The sequence below is a fragment of the Gopherus evgoodei genome, chromosome 7, assembly GCF_007399415.2.
Source record: "Gopherus evgoodei ecotype Sinaloan lineage chromosome 7, rGopEvg1_v1.p, whole genome shotgun sequence".
Taxonomy (NCBI): Eukaryota; Metazoa; Chordata; order Testudines; family Testudinidae; genus Gopherus; species Gopherus evgoodei.
In genome coordinates, this window is record NC_044328.1 from 113,221,148 (window position 1) to 113,241,481 (window position 20,334).

Here is a 20,334-nt window from a genome sequence, read left to right on the forward strand (position 1 = left end):
AAGCTCACCTAGCAGTGATGGATCCTGTCCTGCCTGACTCCCCATTCAATTTCACTAGAACTCTGAATGAAACCTGGATTTACTGTTGCAGTTTTTCTGTTGAGATATTAATGAAGCTGCAGAAAAAAATCTATGTATACTTTTATTGTATCCTTTCAGGGAGGGGGGCAGAGGAAAATTGTTATAATAAATATATTGCTGATATAGGAGATTCCTCCATCTTTTATTCTCCTTTTTAATTTTGAGAACAAAGTGAAATTTAGTGCTGGTGGAAGGTACCAGTCTGTTTGACCTCCCAGGTGAGGGTGGAGCCTCTGAGTGGGATTGAAGGGTACCAGATGGACAGCCATGCAGTCTGAAAGTTTATCTTTATCCACAGAACTGGTATGCTGTGAGCACTGGAAATGCAAACTTCCCCAAAAGGCTCTCTACTGCTATGCTAGAACAACTGGGGGTGACACTGGTTGGGCACATTCACAGCACTGAATTAAAATCTTGTATCCTTTCACGCATTCCAGATCTCCAAGCACACAGAGAAGGACACAATATGTTCCTTGCCTTCAGTCAGGATATTGGACCTGCCTTCCAAAATATGTGAGGAAAACAGCACTTCATCTGTCCCAAACAGCAAAAATTATATAAAGTCACGTTTCAAATGAAAACAAAGATAACTGGATCATTTGACACAGGATGCCAAGCAAAATCTGTGCCTGAGTCAATATTGGCACTGATGCCCAGGATATTGGATAATCCAAATATTAAAACTCAGAAGAAGTTTCCATTTATCTGACTACCCTTTCTTTTGAGTTGCAGTATAACAATGTCCCTCTCCATGATGGAATAGAAAGTTTGTACCACAACAAAACCCAAGAAACACTTTTACCAATCTATGTTGGTTTGATGCTTCGTGCACAGACATGAAAAAGTAAGCTAATAGATACTGTCTTTAAACTTGGATTATCCATCTTCTATGACAGTGGTGACCGTCTCTACCAGCCTAGCAAACAGTGCATGACAACACTTCAAGGATGAGAATGTAGTCTGTCCTCTATAGCTTCATGGTAGTCTGTTCGCTACTGCGGCCATAGACAACATAGAGAATAATCCTAGCTCAACCACAGAAACAGACTCCTTCCACGGAAGTGATATATCACTTTTTCAGCATCCCAGTACTCAAGATGGGGGAGTTGTCTGTGGAATTCTCACCCAAGATTGTGAGATTGCAGCATCAGTGAAGAAGACGTCATTGATCTTGAAGAAAACCAATGCTCCTATTCATGATGCAAACCTTGATATCAAGAATGATTACCAGCTGGTTACACAAGCCCTGCAAGAAGAATGCTGGTGGCTTGATCAAGTAAGGCAGGCATCAAGATTGGATGCCTTCAACAGAGATGAAGACATTTCCTAAGTAGCTTATCATGCCAGCAGACAGCCGGTGCCAGACTTACCCCCAGCTATCATGATGCTTCTTTCACTCCTTCTAGACGACTCCAAGTCTGTAGCAATGATATGTCACGTCATGAGTGTTATAAAGAATTCTGCACACTACCTAAAGTCATGCCAAGTATCAGTGATCATTGTGGATCAGCCCATTTTAATCAAACATATAAAGTGAACCCAGCTTGCTGGGTATGCAGAGGACAAATTTATCATTATGCTGGGTGGTATACATCTGGAAATGGCAAGTCTCAAGTAGATTGGCCTGAACAAGGGCTTCTGTCCATCTACTATCTTCTAGCCAAAGTGGCCTCCCCAGGAATGGTTGAGTTCTCCTTGAAAGTGTCTCATGTTACACGTACTCGGCATACTCGCAAAGTAACTACTAGCAATCTATACATCTTGCTCCAAAATGCATATAACCAGTATACGCAAGCTCTCAGGGAAGATGAGGTTTTCATGGGGTATGATAAATTGTGTCACAAGCAAAAACTAGGAAGTCCAGTGTTGTACTTCTGGCATCCCACACTTCATCTGGAACTTCTTATATAGACCTATGTGCTGTCAGTCCACCAGGCACAACTTTGCTCTCTACATTGAATACATTGGAAAGATGTCACACTGGTTGTTTGTGTTAGCTCATACCAATTATGCTTGTTGGATTCCTGTTCACCTCTTAGATACGGTAAGCCTTCACACATGCATCCAGACACAGCTAGAGAGTTTCTAAAGGGGAACTTCACCATTCACAAGATACAGCATGTTTTCTCTGCAATCACATTTAACCAAGTTTATGAGCAAAATAAGGCTATAATCAAAGGGGATGGTGGAGCTGTTGGTCTCTCACAAAGTCCATAGGTCCTTTGGCACCAGATGATGGAATGACCAGAGGTGGTCAGATTGATAGGAGAATTTGAAGCCATACCAGAGAAAGGAACCACCTGAAATGGGTCTAACACCAAGCAACCTGTGCAGATGAAAGGTGTCCTGGCATCTTTTGCACAACATGTCAAGATATTTGTTGAGGTCAGAAAACATGAGTAATCCCTTCTCAAGAGAGTGTTGGCTTAAACTGGACACCAAAAACATCAAAGAACCTGATTATCCCTGTTAGGGAGGTTAAGAAGATCGGGCAGCAGCAGTACACCACATTTGTAACAGAGAGATTACAGAACAAAGCCAAGCCATTAACAGAGCCTGTCAAGTGAAATAATAATAAAGGGAAGTAATCTCTCTTTGTTCAGATGACTTCCTGCAAGGGAGATCTCCAAGACCAAATTACAGCTCTCCCTGAAAAAAGGTGGGGACTCTGATATTTCAGTATATCGAAGACTGTGAAAGACTTTTTTGTTTCTTAACTCATTTTAGGCTGTGTGTTTACATAAGCTGCCTTTTCAATCTTTTTGAGACACAGCAATATCCTGTTATGCATACATCAATCTGAAATGTTATTAGCCAAGAGAAATGTAACTTTCTGTTCATGAACAGAAAATTATAAATTTACTATACTATTTTTCTATATAATATTTTAGTAAATACTCCCTGATGACATGCTACAGAACATATTAATTCTTAATATTTTCATAAAATTTCAAGGCATCACTATTCATTACTTTATTTTTAGGACACCTGAGACAACATGAATATAAATACACAGAAATGAAAACCCACTGGAATGTTTTCATGTCATAAAGAAAATCTATCAGAAAAACATCAGGAAAATGCATTCAGATTTTAAAATATCTGCCACAGCTAGTGTGGCATGAATTGGCAATGGGCCCATACATGAAAATCTTCTAGGTTATGCCCTAAGACTAGCAAATTGCATGCTTTTATCATAAAACCCACAATTCTTTCACAAATCTGTGCCGCTATTAATGGAACTCTTAAACAGATACATACTAGTCTGTACAAATTTAAACTTTCATAGCTTTACTGGCAGATGTAGTTCTTCATTTAAAGCATAGAGTGTATATTTTTTTAATCTCACAAATACGAAAATAGTTCCTGATTGTAAGCAGAAATCTATGTGCATGTAAGGCAGGGGTGTCCAACTTGTGGCTCTGGAGCCACATGCTGCTTTTCAGAAGTTAATATGTGGCTTTTTGTATAGGCACCAACTCCAGGGATGGAGCTATAGGTGCCAACTTTCCAATGTGCCGGGGGGTGCTCACTGCTCAGCACCTGGCTCTGCCATGGGCCCTGCCCCCACTCCACCCCTTCCCGCCCCCTCCCCTCAGCTGGCAGTTCCCTCTCTTCTCCCCTAAGCCTCCTGTAGGCCACAAAATAGCTGATTGGGAGGTGTGGTGAGAGAGGGGGAGGTACTGATCGGTGCTGCCGGTGGGTGGGAGGTGCTGGGAGTCGGGTGGGGGAGCTGATGGGGGTGCGGGGAGCTGCTGACATATTACTGTGGCTCTTTGGCAATATACACTGGTAAATTCTGGCTCCTTCTCAGGCTCAGGTTGGCCACCCCTGATGTAAGAGAGAAGATCAGGGCCTAAAAATTCAGATAAGCCTGAAATTTGCAAGACCATGGGTCTTCATAAAACATTTGTTATGCTGATATTAGAACTTCATTTGAAAGTAGCTTTATTACAAAATAAAATCTAGGCACCCAGCTGCATAGTGCCTGAGACAGGAAGTTCCATCCACCACCCACAGAGCTGTGAAATTGACTTACACACCCAAGGGTTGCCTTGACTTCAATAAAGATGTGTTAAGTCATGTCAGCCATAATCAAAGGGGATGGATATAGACTTCAGGGGGCGTGTCTATGGTCACTCTTCAAGTAGACCTTCACTCACTCGCCTCCTGGCTTTCAGAGGACTACTTGTGATCACAAAGAATACAATCTGTGTGGACAATCACTCAAAGAAGGAAATACTGTTACTTACCCAACTCTAATGGTAGTTCTTCAAGATGTGTTGTCTACATAGATTCCACATCCTATCCTCCATTCATGCTCATCAGAATCCTATACCTGGGATTTTTATTGGCAAAAGAACTGAGCATGGATAGAGGAAGCCCTGTCCCTTATATCCCCCACTACAGGAATTGAGAATGTGTGAGGGCACAGAGATAGTGTGAATAGCCCCAATGGACACTGCTATTGAAAAGAATCCAATCTTGTATGTGTAGGGCACATGGGCACCAAGAGTGGAATCTGTGTGGACAATACATCTCAAAGAACTGCAGTAAACTGTAGGGTAAGTAACTGTATCTTCTAATGCTGGTGGTGATAGAACAATTTAATATACACCTCTATTCTGATATAACTTGACCCAATATAACACGAATTCGGATATAACCCGGTAAAGCAGTGCTCCAGGGGGGCGGGGCTGCGCATTCAGGCAGATCAAAGCAAGTTTAATATACCACAGTTTCACCCATAATGCAGTAAGATTTTTTGGCTCCCCGGGACAGCGTTGGTTTGGGGTAGAGGTGTACTTAGAATAACTATTACAAGCCTTGGCATGCATATCGCAAATGGAAAGCATAGTGCAATAAAAATAGATGCTTAGAATGAACAACTTCTTACAAACTTGCTCAGCACCCTTATGGTTCACTTACATATAGCAACTGTTTTTTAAATGAAAAAATGTGCTTGTGGTTTGTAGAATGCTTTATGCAAAATGCTAATAATAAAACACCTCAGATGAATAGTTGTTAAATTAATAATCTTACATTTATTTCTATATCTTTATTGTAAAAACTTTGTTTTGAATAATGTAACAAGATTTTTTTTAATGATAAAGCTGTGCAGATCCATTGCAAATGGTCTTTTGGAGATAAGTCAATCAATGATGGGTTTATTAGAGTTGAAGATATCAGTAGTTTTACATTTAAATGATGTAATGGAGTTGTTATAATAAAGTACCATTATCAAATCAATACCTGCTTGACAAAAAAGATCTGTTATCTAGGTTTAAATCTGTTTTTACTCAGTGATATTGAGTATGATTTAACTTTTTTTAAACGATAAATTTTAGTATTCATGAAAGTGGGGGACAGGTATATATCAACATTTTTCCTTGTAAACTCTTTTTAAATCAATGCACTCCATTACTGACTTGGGCTCTGATCCTACAAATACTTCTGCATGTGTGTAACTTTATATACTGTGAATATCTTCGTTGATTTTTAATGTGACTACTCACAATGCATAAAGTTAGGATATGCTTAAGTCTGTGCAGTAGCAGGACTTTGTCACTCCTAAGTCTGGCCTTGCTTCAGGAAAGCACTGAAGGATGTGCTTAGCTCCCATTGACTTCAAATGCACGTGTGCGTCAGTACTGTCCTGAATAGAGATGCTGTTCTAAATTGGGGCCTGTAATCTCACAAAAACTGTCATTTGTGTGCTGATCTCTGAGTATAAATGTCCCCTGAGCCCTTCCAAACTTGGTGAAATTGTTCCTATATCTAAACTCTTTGAACCTATGGTGACAGAGGTTAGAGGCTAGTGCATTAACCTACTGTGCCACCTACAATGGCCCTCGGATAAAAATTGAGCATAAATTAATAAGTTAATTGAATTTTGCAGACATGTACCTTGTCAAACTGATATTGACATTCAGAATTAAAATAATCTGATTTTAAGAGATTTATTAGATACTGAAACTTTGTCTCGGAACGCTGTTTGATAATAGTGAAATGCTACAAGAACTCAGTGTGTTTCTCCTACCTTTTTTGTTCAAAGTGAATATAAATGGATTTCTTCACAAGCACAGTTTAAAGAATCTGCTGTTTCCATCTCTATCCATTTAATAGGCAGTAAAGAGTTTGTGAAGCTAACAGCACTTTTAATATAGGAACAAAATAGAAAAATACTTTTTATAAAGAGCCATCACAATTAGATTTTTGGGTTTCTGCAACATGTGCTTTCAGTTTAAAGACAGCATGAACACTACTGTGTACCATGTAATAGATACAGTAAACAGTTTATATTGAGTTTTTTATTTCTAATACGTTGAAGAGCTCATCAGTCTAGTGTTTCACATTTTGTGGCATGCATACTATAAATGTCCTATTCTAATGAATTCTATGCTACTGGCAAATTATCTAATTTCTGCTCTGGCAATGAAGCAGTGTGATGATTTGGGGGATCTGTCTATACAATTTATAAATTCAGGTTGATACTATAAAATTGTTACTGAGAAGATGGTTCTATCATTGAATGTCTCTGTGTAAATGTGGTATCCACTATGGACTGGCGGGGGGCTGTATTGTGTCTCTGCCAGACCAGTGACAATGTTCATTAGAATTTAATGATTGGACAATACATATGCTGAAGAGGTTGCTGAGTGGAGAAACTGTTTTTTTCTAACTTCCCTCAACAAGGGCTGGGGGCTTGAAGAGTGGAAAATTACCAGCAGCAGAATGAAGGTATCAAGGTAGTGATGGTAGCCTTTAAAATGGACTCACAGGGGAAATTTCGAGAGAGAGGGGAGATTTTTGGCAGGAGAAAAGAAAAGTATGTTCCAGCCAAGGTCAATGACAGCTGAGGGAGAAGGTTCCATGTTTCAGAATGCAAGTCATGTACTGCAGGATAATGATTTTGGATGGCTCCAGGTGACTTTGACCCTGACCCAAAGAACACTCTGAAGTGATGATGAAACTGAAACAGGGAAATACATGTAAAGTTTTTTATTTTTGTATTGATCTGTGTATTTCGTAAAGAGCAATGTTGATAGAATTCTGTACAGTGTCTGTGCATTTCATATGTTACAGCTACCATGTGCACCCTTCGAGAGAGAAACCAGAATGCTCACACTTGGTGCTTGAGTTCTGGGAGAGGGTGTGTTTAAGATATGTGGGAAGTCTGGCTGAGTCAGCACTAGTTCTGGGGGTGGACACAGGGTTTTATGTATGGAACTCATAGGAGGCGGTGCTAGATAGAACTGCACCCTGAGAGCGTGTCCAGAGCCCCTCAGACAGCGGCAGTGCCCAGTTCAGAGCCTTAAAACACGCAGGATCCAATGGCTGGATTCCCTCAGTGATCTGGTGAGTGGTCAGGAGGGGGACGCGCAATAGGAGTTGTGACAGGCAGGACATTTATATTAGTGACCTTTTATTTTGAGTGTATTTGCATTGTTTACAAATCAGTGAGATGCTTGTCACCTGATCTGATATTGTGGAATCACAAAATCTCAAATACTGGTTTTAAATTTTAGTTTCCTGACTGACTTAAAACATTACTCCTGAATGCTTGGTTCTTAAGTAATTTGATTTTTGAAAGGTTTCATGAATATAATGAATGTTTAATGATCATGAATCGAGATGTTTTGCAGTGACTGAACTTAAGTGTTCAGCATGTGAGTGGTGATGCAAATTCCAAGGCAGCTATGCTTGTACATCTCAGTACCTGACTTGTAACATTCCCAGCAGTTCCAGTACTGCATCTTGCCATGGGATGGTGGTTTTTTGATATGAACAAATATCCACTAGGGATTAGATCGATGCCACTGTTTTTGTGTGATTGTAATCTAATTACAAGCCTGATTCTAAATAAGCTTCTATGACACCAGAGCCCCACATTTTGGTCCTGATCCTGCAAACCCAGCTCAAGTGAACAGCTCCACTGAAGACAAAGACCATGTGAGTGAAGGTTTGCTGAGTGGGCCCTTGGGTTGTTTTTAATCGCTATTGGCTGGAAGAAAAGTTTGTATAACACATCTATTCTGGTTCAGTAATGATTATGAAGTTTCAATGTTACTTATTCAGAAAGTCATGTGTCTGTGCATGTTAAGCGTGGACTTGGCTTGCTACTGTGAAACCTGATAACTCAGTGGTTTGAGTATGGGCCTGCTAAACCCAGGGTGATGAGTTCAATCCTTTAAGGGGTGATTTTGGGATTTAGTTGGGGATTGGTCTTTCTTTGAGCAGGGGGTTGGACTAGATGACCTCCAGGTCCTTTACAACCCTGATATTCTATGATTGTATGTTGCTTAATCCCTTTCTATGATCATATGTGTAAAGTTAAGCATATGCTTAAGTGCACTTCCTACATCGAGGCCTCATGCTGTTGCTTTCTCTTTATATATAGAGAAGGACTTTGGTTTGGTCTTACTGTTTACATCAGCATTTCATTACGGTGCTAATTGATTGCCTTTCATCTGTAATGATCACCACGTAGTTGGCAGAATTAAGTTTCATTTTAAAAGTACAATACAGTTAAAATCTTAAAAGGTAAACCTCCTTAACTATGTGATTAATAATGCTTCAAAAATGAAGAAAAAAGTAAATGAACAGCACAATTAGGCTTAGCTTTTTAGGTCTTTAAATTTTAAACTAACTTTTCACTATTTTTGCTGTTTACTTTAACATTTCTTTGAACAAAGAAAATAAACTTAGTGGGTTTAATTTTTGTTTCTAGGGAATTTCACTGGTTCTCATGCATAAATTAAATTCTGTTATATTTGAGTTAAAAATATTGTAAGAGATGTTTGCTTCTAAAATGAAATTACAGTTTCAATAAAAGAGGCTTGTTTGGGGCTCTGGTTTTGTAAAATCTTTTCAAAATGTAGAGTTTATAAAAGAAAAATATTTTAAACAAAACTTGATCTGATAGTGAACATTTATATCATAGCTTAATATTTTACAAATGTTTTGTTAAGATACTCTATTGGAGTCTTTCTGCAAAGTAAATATAAATTGTATACTGCTTCTGACAACAAAGCAATATTAAGTCAATTTTTAAGTGTGGTTTTTTTATAAACAAAATTTGTTTTTAAGTAGTCTAGCACTAAATGAAAGACATTACTTTTTGGATGATTTTAGAAAAATCAATTTTAAATTGTCTTAAACATACGGGGATAGAGGCAGCGTTATATGAAATGTTCATTCATATAGAAATAAAACTGATACTCCTAAAACTTCTTGAAACCCAAGTACACATAAATTGTTTTCCAATGAATTTTTTGGAAGAGATGAAAAAACACTGGAGAGGGAGCAGGGTTTTACTTTATGCACTGAAGGGATATTTGGTGGGGAATAATTTATAATGTCCTTCAGATTTAAATAGATAATTAAGCTCAAGTTTTTATTAAACAAAACAAAAGGAAGCTGGCAGAGAGTTGTATGTTTTGAATTTATGCAGTGCTTGGGTAGCCAGTCTCTCCACATTTGTGGAATGCAAATTCATTACAGGTTGATGCACTTGGCCTACAATTGTCCTAGGGACTGTTTCTGCTTCTTGCTGACATACCGTGCTCCCTTAAACCAATGACTCAGCTTGCTACCCAGTCTAGTGCTTATTGCATATCCCTAAACAGCTAATATTTGCACTTCTCATGGTGTATCCCCTTCCTTCTAACTGTTTATACATTTCAGCAAATAGATGACTGCATGCTTGACTACATCATGGAATGGCTACTGTTACAGTTTCGAGGGCCATATTTTGGAACACTTTTTTCTTTTTTGGGCCTCAGTATGTAAAGCATCCTAGAGGGTGGATAATAACAAAGTTAGACTCATCTTAGAAAATGAAAACTAATAATACTGTGTATGCATTTAAGATTAAGTGGGAGGAAGCTGGGAACGAGTAAAATTGAAAGAGACTTGGGTGTGATAGTGAAGAATATATTAGACAAGAGTATGTATACTGAAAAGCAAAATTATTTTGGCCATCTGTGCTGCCATACTGCTTGGCAGAGGCATTCTGTAATGGATTAGGGAGGCAATAGTCAGTGTCTAATCGGTTCTGGTATGATCTGGAATATTGAATTGATTTCTGGAGTCCTCATTACTAGAGAGATGTTACATGTTAAGAAATCAGAGGGATATCAGAATGGAGCAACAACAATTATCAAGGGACTAGAGCAAGTATTAATGAAATTAATTTGCCACAATAATTGCCTGGCTAAGCAGTGACTAAATGTCTACAAAGCTTTAAAGATATAAATGTTATGGATGGAGAGAGATTATTCTGGGTAGTGCAAGAGCAGGGTTTTGATAGAAATAGTGAGGTAAATATCAGAAAATACTTCACACCAGCGTGATCCATCTGTGTGAGCTGAGGAAATGACACTTCAGTCTAGACCCAGCAAAGTACTAATAAATGTACTTCAGGAAACAATCCTGCATTGGAAAGACAATTGTTCCCAAACTTTTCTGTGATGCAGATCACCTCCTAATAGAAAGTGTTTCCTGGAAAATCTCCTCTGCCCGTCATGATTGCATAAAACTTCACCTCTCATTTACAATCAAATAACATCCTGTGGCAACTACGGCAGTTGCTTATAGGAAAAGTAACATTAAGAAAGTATTTTATGTATGTAATATAATTAGTATCTGGAAAAAAGGATGTGAAACCAGCATCATGTGACCACCAGCAAGTGCTCTGAATACCATCCAGGGTCCATATAATTAGAGGTTGACTAATGCACTAAAGCACAAAGGTTTATATCCCTTTCCTTTGGACGCATGTCATGTGCACTGAATGTTTCTGTGACTGAAACTGGTTAATTTGCTAGAATCTGGTAAATAGATACCAAAAGAAACCACTCTGGCGTATTTTGTTTTATGAATAAGTGGAAAATAGCTCTGATGCTGATGTTTCAAAAATGACATTTTGGAATTTGGCAAACTTATAAAAGAGCTACAGCAACTTAGATCTGTTACGAATACTTTCATAAGTTGGCTTATGTGTTTCAGTTCAATGTGGAATTGCCTTTAGCAATGTGTTACAGTAATGAGATATTTCACGCTATACAACCACACCACTTGCATTGAATTTAAATGATGCAGGACTGTGAGCTGTAGCAGAGAAAGGGATGGGTGTATGTAATGTGTGTGTGTGTGTGTGTGTGTATATATATAGAGAGAGAGAGAGAGAGAGAGAGAGAGAGAGAGAGAGAGTTAGTATTTTATTTCATTAATATTTAAAGGTACCAATTTTTTATTCTGGATTAAAGCTAATATGTTGTCTTCCACTAACATGCTAGGGATCAAAAGCAGCCAGAATTGGGTTTTGGGCAAGACTGGAAGAGGGAAACAGTAGTCACTGTTTTGATTCCCTCACTTCCCCCATGCATGCAGAAATCAAATTCTCAGAGTTCTTAGATTTGCAGCTTCATGACCCAAGAAGGGCTTGGATGGCATGAGGTACATTCTGTTGTTTGCTTCATTCTGTGGATAACCGAGTGGGATTTAATCAAGCTGTGATACTTTTTTGAGATGCTCAGGACTCTAAGTCACCTTATTGTCCCCACTGCCTGCAGCAAGAGGAAGCTTTGCTTGTGCTTATCTGGCTGTCAGCTTCCACCGCTAGCCTATTAGCCATGCAAACACTCTCCTCTGAGCAATGCTGACCCTTACCATATCTTGCAGGTTAACAATATGTGCACCCCAATCTCTGAGTTCCCTTGAAGTATTCCCCTGTAGTGTCCAGCCTTTAGCCATTGGACATTCTCAGAAACTGTCCCCGAAGAAACAGTGCACACATCAGCTTGTTTAGGTCAGCTGAGGATCAGGTCCTGTCAGGGCCGGCTCCAGGGTTTTTGTCACCCGAAGAAGGAGAGGGGGAAAAAAGAAGCCGCGATCCTGATCAGCTCTACCGCCGTCACTTCAGTCTTTGGTGGCAATTCAGTGACTGGCCCTTCGCTCCAAGAAGGACCAAGGGAGTTGCCGCTGAAGAGCTGGATGTGCCGCCCCTCTCTGCTGGCTGCTTCAAGCACCTGCTTGCTGGGCTGGTGCCTGGAGCCAGCCCTAGGTCAAGTTACATAACAGGGATCCATTTTCCTGTGGGCGTTCAGGGGTTCTTAGGGTCACACAAACCCAGCAAAAGAGCATTGGAAATCCTGAACATTCTAGTGTTCGCCCTAATGTTCAGGGACATAGTCAGTGACTTTGCAGAGGTTTCATGCAGATGCTGGGGCCCTTCCACTCTCATTTCAATGCAAGGGTGGGCTCTGAAATACGAGTTGCTCCAGTCAAACTCCACTTGTTGGAGGTGGTAATTTTGGCACTTCAGACTTTTCCATTTTTACTTTCAGTTGCAAAGTCCCAATTTAGCTGGATTATTTTTCCTGGACAAATTTTGGCAAATGGTAAAAACAGACTGTATTTTTGTGGAGAATTTTGGTATTGTAATAGCTATGGACTGGTGAACATTATATCACTCATGTCATCACTACATGGGATTCCAAGCTGTTTGTCTGAGGGCTTGTCTACATTACCAGCTAGATCACGGACAGCGATAGATCCAGCGGGGGTCGATTTATCACGTCTAGCCTAGATGCGATAAATCAACCGCCGAGTGCTCTCCCGTCTACTCCGGTACTCCTCCAGGGCGAGAGGCGCAGGTGGCGTCGATGGGGAGCATCAGCTGTCGACTCACCACCATGAAGACACTGTGGTAAGTAGATCTAAGTACGTCAACTTCAGCTACGTTATTCACGTAGCTGAAGTTGTGTAACTTAGATCAACCCCCCACCCCCAGTGTAGACCAGGCCTGAGAGGCAATTTAAATGCACCCAAATTCTACTCAATTTTAATTAATTCTGCAAATATGGGGGGAAAAAACTATTTCTTTGATTTCTGATGATGGAAAATCCATTGGTCATAAGTGTGAAGATCCTCTGGCAAATGGTGTCTGTCTCAAGAAAACTCACCAAAAGTTCCTTTTTTAATAGGGAGCTATGGCAAATATCACTTGTAACTTCTCTCAAGCTCTTTATTGCCAAGAAGAGTTCCATTTTAAGTAGACCTCTGTCAATAACTTACCTATACTGCTTTTCAACATTAGCCGTGATACTGGAGGATTATCTTTCAGAATAAAAATGAAGAGAATTTTACTCTTTTTCTTCAGAAACACTGAAGGGGGCAACTGTATTCTTCCAATATTTTGTTACACCAAGAAAGTGCCTGATGGTTGTGATTTCAATAAGCAATAAACATTTAATTCCAGCCGCAGCGGAACCTTGTAAGGCAAGAAGGTCAGCTAACTGACATGGAAAACAGAGTCCATCCAGTTTATGGTTTTAAATAACTTTTTTCTAAAACATATCTCCATAGCTGACATCCTGCTTCAGTGGAATTTTCCTTTGTAAACTATACACAAATATCTTGTTCCATCGTTAACAAAATTGCGTTGTACTGCAGATTAAAGATGAACATAGTGCTTCAGTCTCAGTTCTATAATCTTTTTCTTTATTTGTGAGCCATAGGAAATTTTTACTGATGCCAACAGGCTAGAGATCTTTTTTGGGGGTTTGGGGAGGGAGGTTAACTGGTAGTTAAAATAAGGGAATTTAGCATTTACTGTGGCTAGAGCCCCAAAATGATGCAGCTAACATCAAAACATGGCATATGAGAAGTTATTTATTGTAAAATCAAATCCATGTATTTTTGTAAAAATACTTAATAAAAGGCAGAATATAAAATATTCCCCTTACTGTGCACCCATTCTTTTATCAAGATGTTTTTTGGGGGCGGGGAGAAAGAGAGGTGGTCAGGTGGTGCTGACTAGAAAGTTTCTCCCCCAAAATCGTGGGGGACACTTTCACATGACAACGGCCATTCACTTTCTCTTTTTAAAAAAAAAGAACAGGAGTACTTGTGGCGCCTCAGAGACTTACACATTTATTTGAGCAGAAGCTTTCTCTCTGTGTAGCCTTCTGCCTCTAGCATACCCAGGGCAGCAGCCAAATTTGTATTGGTTTTACTGACTAAAGCCAGTGAGAAAATGAACCAGGAATGGGATTAGGGCAAGGAAATCAACATCAACAGGAAGCAACAAGATTTAGCATCGGTGTTCCAACTCCATGACACTGTCTGAATACACATTGTGGGAGAAACTGAGTAGATTGGTCTTTCGTTACCAATTTAAACACACGTGCACATGATCATTTTATTAGGTAGGAATTTTACAATATTAGAGTAAGAATAATGTAGCCCTTTTTCACAAGGAAAATGAGTTGCTTCGGAAGCTAGAAGGCAAAGTTGCAGAGACTGTCATGCTGAGACATCAGTATTTTGGGGTGCATCATTTAAATGGCTGGCAGATTGGGCATTTACGCCTCATTTAGTAACATACTGTCTCCACAGGAGGTTAGGACATCTTGTCAATGTATTTAAAAAAAAAAAATTGGAGATTGCTTGTGAAAAAATGTGTAAGTATGTGTAACATAAATGGAATAAACTTGGATATTGATGTCCTCATGCTTAAAAGAAAATAGATATTATGCTTAAAATTTTCCCAATTAATACTCGTCGAGATAATTTGATACAGTACTGATAAAATGTACGTAGAAAACAGTAAACTGGCCTCAGAATTCTGTTACTAAATCGAAGATTTCTTTTGCTGTCAAACAAACCTCCAAGCTTGAGTTCTACTTTGCAGAGGAAAAAAATAACTTAAGTAAGGATAACAGCATTTTGGGCTTGTCTATGCAAGGAAGAGTCTACAGGTGCTGGTGTACACCAGCTACTCCCCACTAACTCCCTGTGTGGACACTCTTACTACACACAGTGCCTTTGTGCGCATTAGCTGAATGCACTTTGGAAATGTACTAGGCTAAACCACTCAAGGGACCCCTAAAGTGCAACAAGTGTTTACGTGGGGAGTTGTGCAAAGTAGCTAGTGTGCTTTTATTCACACTTTAGCTTACTGCACACTAATTTCCCCATGTAAACAAGGTATTACGGAGATATGAGCCTTAGAAATACCCAAAATAGCACTGATCAATCTTTGCAGCATTCCTATGAAGTATTATTCCCATTTTACTGATAGGAAAAGTGAGGTAAAAAAGCTAAGCGATTCACAAATTTAAGGGCTTGATTCTGCAAGGTACTGAGCACTCTGGCCCCAGTGCAATAAGGCATTTAACTAAGAGCCTAACTTTAAGCACTTGTATATTACCACTGGGCCAGATCCTCAGTTGCTGAAAATTGACTATGCCCATTTACACTAGTTTAGGAACTGTCCCACTGACTTCAGTGGGGTTCTTATATACTTCAGTGCCTTTTTTTGAGTCGGAGCCCTAGTGAGCTACGTGATTCCTACTTTTTATGAAAATGATAATTTTCTTTTTCTTTTGCAAGTGTTGAGCCCTCATAGGGAATGTTATAATAAAGTCACATTCTGGCTTCAGACTCATGGAGTGGGGTTTAACACATTGAGCAGCCGTGATTCCAAAGTTTTGATGTCTATTTCTGTGAAAGTTATGAGAGGTAAAGAGAGAACCATGTGCTACTAATTAGAGAACGGTTTGAGACCCAGGAAAGTATTATTTCAAGGATTAATTGGGCTGCAGTTTAGTCGTTTTATTAATTCTGCTTGATCCAGCCTGTCACTTTTATGTTGTGTCTGTGTACCCAAGAGAATTGATACTTTGCATGAAGCATGATATTGGCATCCTGGAAAGTCGCTTACTGAACTGAAGTCTTAAGCTGTCAATTCACTGAAATGTTTTTGAAGAGCAACCACTCCACATTTTAACAGTTTATGGTGTCCTCTTTACTCCATAACAATAAATGTTCATAATCTCTGGCTTTGCCCCCTTAGGTGCAGAAGAGACATTCTGTACTGACAACTGTTCTTTTTGGCTGATGCTATTTCTAGAGAGGAACCTGATACCAAGAGCTCTGTTTTCCACCTTATTTTCACAAACCGGTGGCAATGAAGTAGACAAAATGAATTAAAGCAGTATTGTGGTTTTTTTTCTCCCAAAGAATATATAGGAATGGTGTGCACTAGGTGCTTATAATTCTTAGTAGAAATATTCAGTTTTTAGTTACATTTAGAACCAATTACAAAATGCATTTTCTTTTCTATTTTCTTTCACAGCAGCTTTCCAGATGTGAAAGCTAGCAAACGAAAATCACATCACCCCAAAACACCAGAAAGTGGTCAAGTACTTCCCAGGAGTAAGCGGCGGAAGAATTAGCAATATGGTCACCTTACTTCTAACCCTATGCAGTCGACTGGATGCTGTACGACGTTTCCATACAGACTCCTTATTTTTTCCAGCATATTTGGAGCATTTAAGAATTTAAAGCACTGAAATTATGTGTATTCATTTCATTTTAACTGCCTTGGAATAACGGATTTACTTTCTGCTTTGCATCAATTGAGTTTGCTTACAATACCACAGGCCATTTCACTTTAAGAATGGACATACAGTGTCAGTATCTTTCTGTAAACATTTAACTCTTCTGCCCATATTTTTAGCATGACAGATGTAGTGTATTGTGGGGAAAATGGTTTTTATCATTTAGAACCAAATTTTGACACTTTTTCTCACATTGAAGAGCAGTTTGCTCCACAAGTAGCCCTCTTGAGATAAGTGTGACTAGTTATGGAGCAAGGTGTTGCTTAATGGACAAGACTGGCACCTTATAAAGGACAGCGCATTATTGCACTGCTTCAGGAGTAGAGCACCGACCAAATTGGGGTTGTCTCAGTTGAATCCCAACTTTCCCCTTGCTGAAAGTGGGGAAGCATGCTTTGCTAGTTCATTTCCTTGCACTGCTTACTTCCACTCTGCTAACTCAGTTGGCTGTCTGGTGCACTGTGAGGGGCAGCGACAAAAGACTGACTCCCTATCTACTAGTGTAGGAGAGAGCATGTAGCTGTCTGAGGCTGACTCCTCTGTAGTGGGTGGTAGGGGATGCATAGGTCAGCTCACAGCTGGGACCAGTGTGAATAAGGATTTCCGAATCTATCCCTTAACCACTGCATAAATAGATAAACAACAGAGGCCTGCATTTAAAATGTCTACATTTCGCAGGAATTACTGTAAAATGTTCAACATGCCACCAGGAAACAAACCATGCTGAAGAATAATATAAATCCAGTGACCTTTTGTATTGTCATCGTTTTATCTTAAATATATGTGGCAGTTCAGCTCTGTTTACATTGGTATTAACCAAAATCCTTGCCTTTTTTAAATCATAAGGTGGATGATATAGCAGGGGGATTAGTACATTTGGTCGCTTTTGGAATAATTTGATTTTGCAGGTGGTAGAAATATTTCATATTTCAGACCCTTTCAGTCCCAAAGCAATATGTTGTGTGAGAATGTATATTTGTAAAGTTATTCTTATTCCTTAGTAATCTTTCATTATTGCAATTTATCCATTAAGTTGAAATTGGAGATTCGATGGTTCTCAGACTTTAATTATTCTAGCTGTGAAATAAATATTGAAATATATATGCACATATTTTTAATAAAGTTAGGAGTTTTCCTAGTTGAAAGCAATACAAGAAAATTAAAGGGGCTCTTTCCTTTAAATAGTACGAACACAGAGGAAACACGTCCTCCATTAATTTTAAAATTATCAAATTTTGTCTTAGAAAGCAAAGTCTGCATTGGTCATGGCTTGTCTTTGTGTTTTGTATGACACAAAATCCAAAAACTGGTTAAGGTGGAGGGTTCTGTGAATTTATATTTTAAAATACAGTTTTGAGGTCTGAGATTACAAATGCTTCTACTGGGCAAATTGCTTACTATCGGGGTATTCCCATTCAATTTATGGTATTAAACAATATACCTGGTATAATGGGCATATCTCTAGCTAGGGCAAACTGTCATAGCACAGACAAGAAATAAGAGATTGGATGTTAAAATATTCGATTAAAGCAATCCATTTGGGAGAAGGTAACTATTAACTCCATTTATTAGGTCATTGTATTGTGGTTCATGGCAATTAACAGAAGCAGGATGTAAATTCCACACAATTATATAGAGAAAGATATAACATTTTTTTATATCGGTCACATCTCTTGACTTAAATAGAGCTATGACAGCTTATACTGACTGAGGATGTCCTCACTGGGTTTGCAGACCAGGTCCTTGGTTTTTTTTATAGCCCTATTTTTACAACATGTTGGGGTTAGTAAGATACTTTTAAAAAAATCAATATGATTTTACTCACTGCTAGGCATGGACAACTGCATCAAGGAAAATTTAACCAATACTAGCACATACATGGAATTTAACCGCAGAGACAAGTGTGAATAAAATTTGAGGAGCAACAACATCTGGGCCTTTGCATTGCTCGTTAATCTGCCACTAATTGTGCTAACAGGAGGCTCTGAATCTGGTGCAATGTCAAGGAGTATTATAGCTCAGTTGAAGTAGTGAATATCTTTAGTTTGTTAACGTTGGTACAAAAGGCAACTGTTTAAGATTATAGAATTGCCAACTTGTTTTTAAAGTTGTGCATTTACAAAGATAAACATGAGAGGCTGTAAACGGAAAAAAAAATCCCTTTATTCAAACCACTGTATCTTGGTGGAGTTGGATCTGTTCGATTTCCTGTTCATGGTGTGTGCTGCCTGTGCTCCGGATATCACTAGTACATGAGGTTATTTCTGTATCCTCTGCAGCCAGTTTTGGAAGCAGTCACCCTGAAACAGTGAAATGTTTAAAACATAATATTTTGTGAAAGTTAAATACATGGCAAAATTCAAGATATTCTAGGGAAATCATGTGAATGATTGAAGGCTATGCTCCAGAGATCTACTCTCTCCGTACACTCTGTTCCCTGAGCATCAAAATGGCCTTATGTCTTATACATACATGGTGGAAAATCAGAAATCATTAAACTAGAGTGATGTCATTGCAAGCAATATAGTAAGATAGATATATAAAATAATTAAAAGAAGAAATCTGTTGGTTAGTGTTTTTATGTTTTCCAATTTGTTTTCATTGCTAATTGTTTTAATTTTTTTATTTTGTGATACTGTCTGCTAATGTCTCTTTCTAATAAAAATCTACAAATGCTTCTGTTGTGAGACCCATTTATTTCTTCTCTCCCTGTTATAAGACTTTATGGGTACTTAATTTCCCTTTCTTGCCTGCATCTGTCAGGTCTCTAGTCATTTAACATTTTGATTTTGTCCTCTTTATACATTTGCAGCAATTTTGGTGACCACCGCTAATTTAATTATTATTGACTTTATGCTGGAGAAAACACTGACAAAGACAGACATGAAGTAGCCACATGGGGCATTGAGAGGTGGTTTTAAATTCTTTTAGGAAATCATGAAAGAATTACACTGAGCATTAAATAAAGGCAAGAATCTGTAGTCATGTAACAATGTTAACTCCTTGGCCTCATCTTATTTGCTACCATGTCCCTATAGATCATTTTGGTTATAGATCTGACCAAAGCTGCAGTGTTTGCAGTAGCGTTGTAGCCGTGTTGGTCCCAGGATGCTAAAGGAAATTAGAGTGAAATGCTAAGGGAAATTAGAGAGGCTATCAAAATTAAGAACCCAATAATAGTGGGGGATTTCAATTATCCCCATATTGACTGGGAACATTTCACTTCAGGACGAAATGCAGAGATAAAATTTCTCGATACTTTAAATGTCTGCTTCATGGAGCAGCTGGTATGGGAACCCACCAGGGGAGAGGCAACTCTAGATTTAATCCTGAATGGAGCACAGGAACTGGTCCAAGAGGTAACTATAGTAGGACCGCTTGGAAATAGTGACCCATAATACAATAGCATTCAACATCCCTGTGGTGGGAAGAACACCTCAACAGCCCAACACTGTGGCATTTAATTTCAAAAGGGGGAACTATACACAAATGAGGAGGTTAAACAAAAGTTAAAAGGTACAGTGACTAAAGTGAAGTCCCTGCAAGCTTCATGGGTGCTTTTTAAAGACACCGTAATAGAGGCCCAACTTCAATGTATACCCCAAATTAAGAAACACAGTAAAAGAACTAAAAAAGAGCCACCGTGGCTTAACAACCATGTAAAAGAAGCAGTGAGAGATAAAGACTTCCTTTAAAAAGTGGAAGTCAAATCCTAGTGAGGCAAATAGAAAGCAGCATAAACACTGCCAACTTAAGTGCAAGAGTGTAATGAGAAAAGCCAAAGAGGAGTTTGAAGAACAGCTAGCCAAAAACTCCAAAGGTGGTAACAAAATGTTTTTTAAGT

At 38.9% G+C, this 20,334-nt stretch overlaps 1 protein-coding gene across 11 annotated transcripts in view; it reads left to right on the forward strand.

Moving 5' to 3' along the window:
• The window catches only part of RAD18 (RAD18 E3 ubiquitin protein ligase), a 156,803-nt gene that overhangs the window by 120,729 nt on the left and 15,740 nt on the right, over positions 1 to 20,334 (forward strand). For 2 of the 11 annotated variants that reach the window (XR_004001236.1, XR_004001235.1), the window contains exons 13-14: positions 519 to 2,740; positions 16,226 to 16,290. The exons of 2 other annotated variants lie outside the window; for them this stretch is intronic. Coding sequence is in view for 4 of the 9 variants with exons in the window: in XM_030569309.1 (XP_030425169.1) it covers positions 16,226 to 16,325 (100 nt within the window). In the remaining 5 variants the exon portion in view is untranslated. Of the gene's footprint in view, positions 1 to 518; positions 2,741 to 16,225; positions 19,155 to 20,334 lie in introns of those variants that run through there. 7 more of the 11 variants (XM_030569309.1, XM_030569314.1, XM_030569310.1 and 4 more) reach the window with 5 other exon arrangements.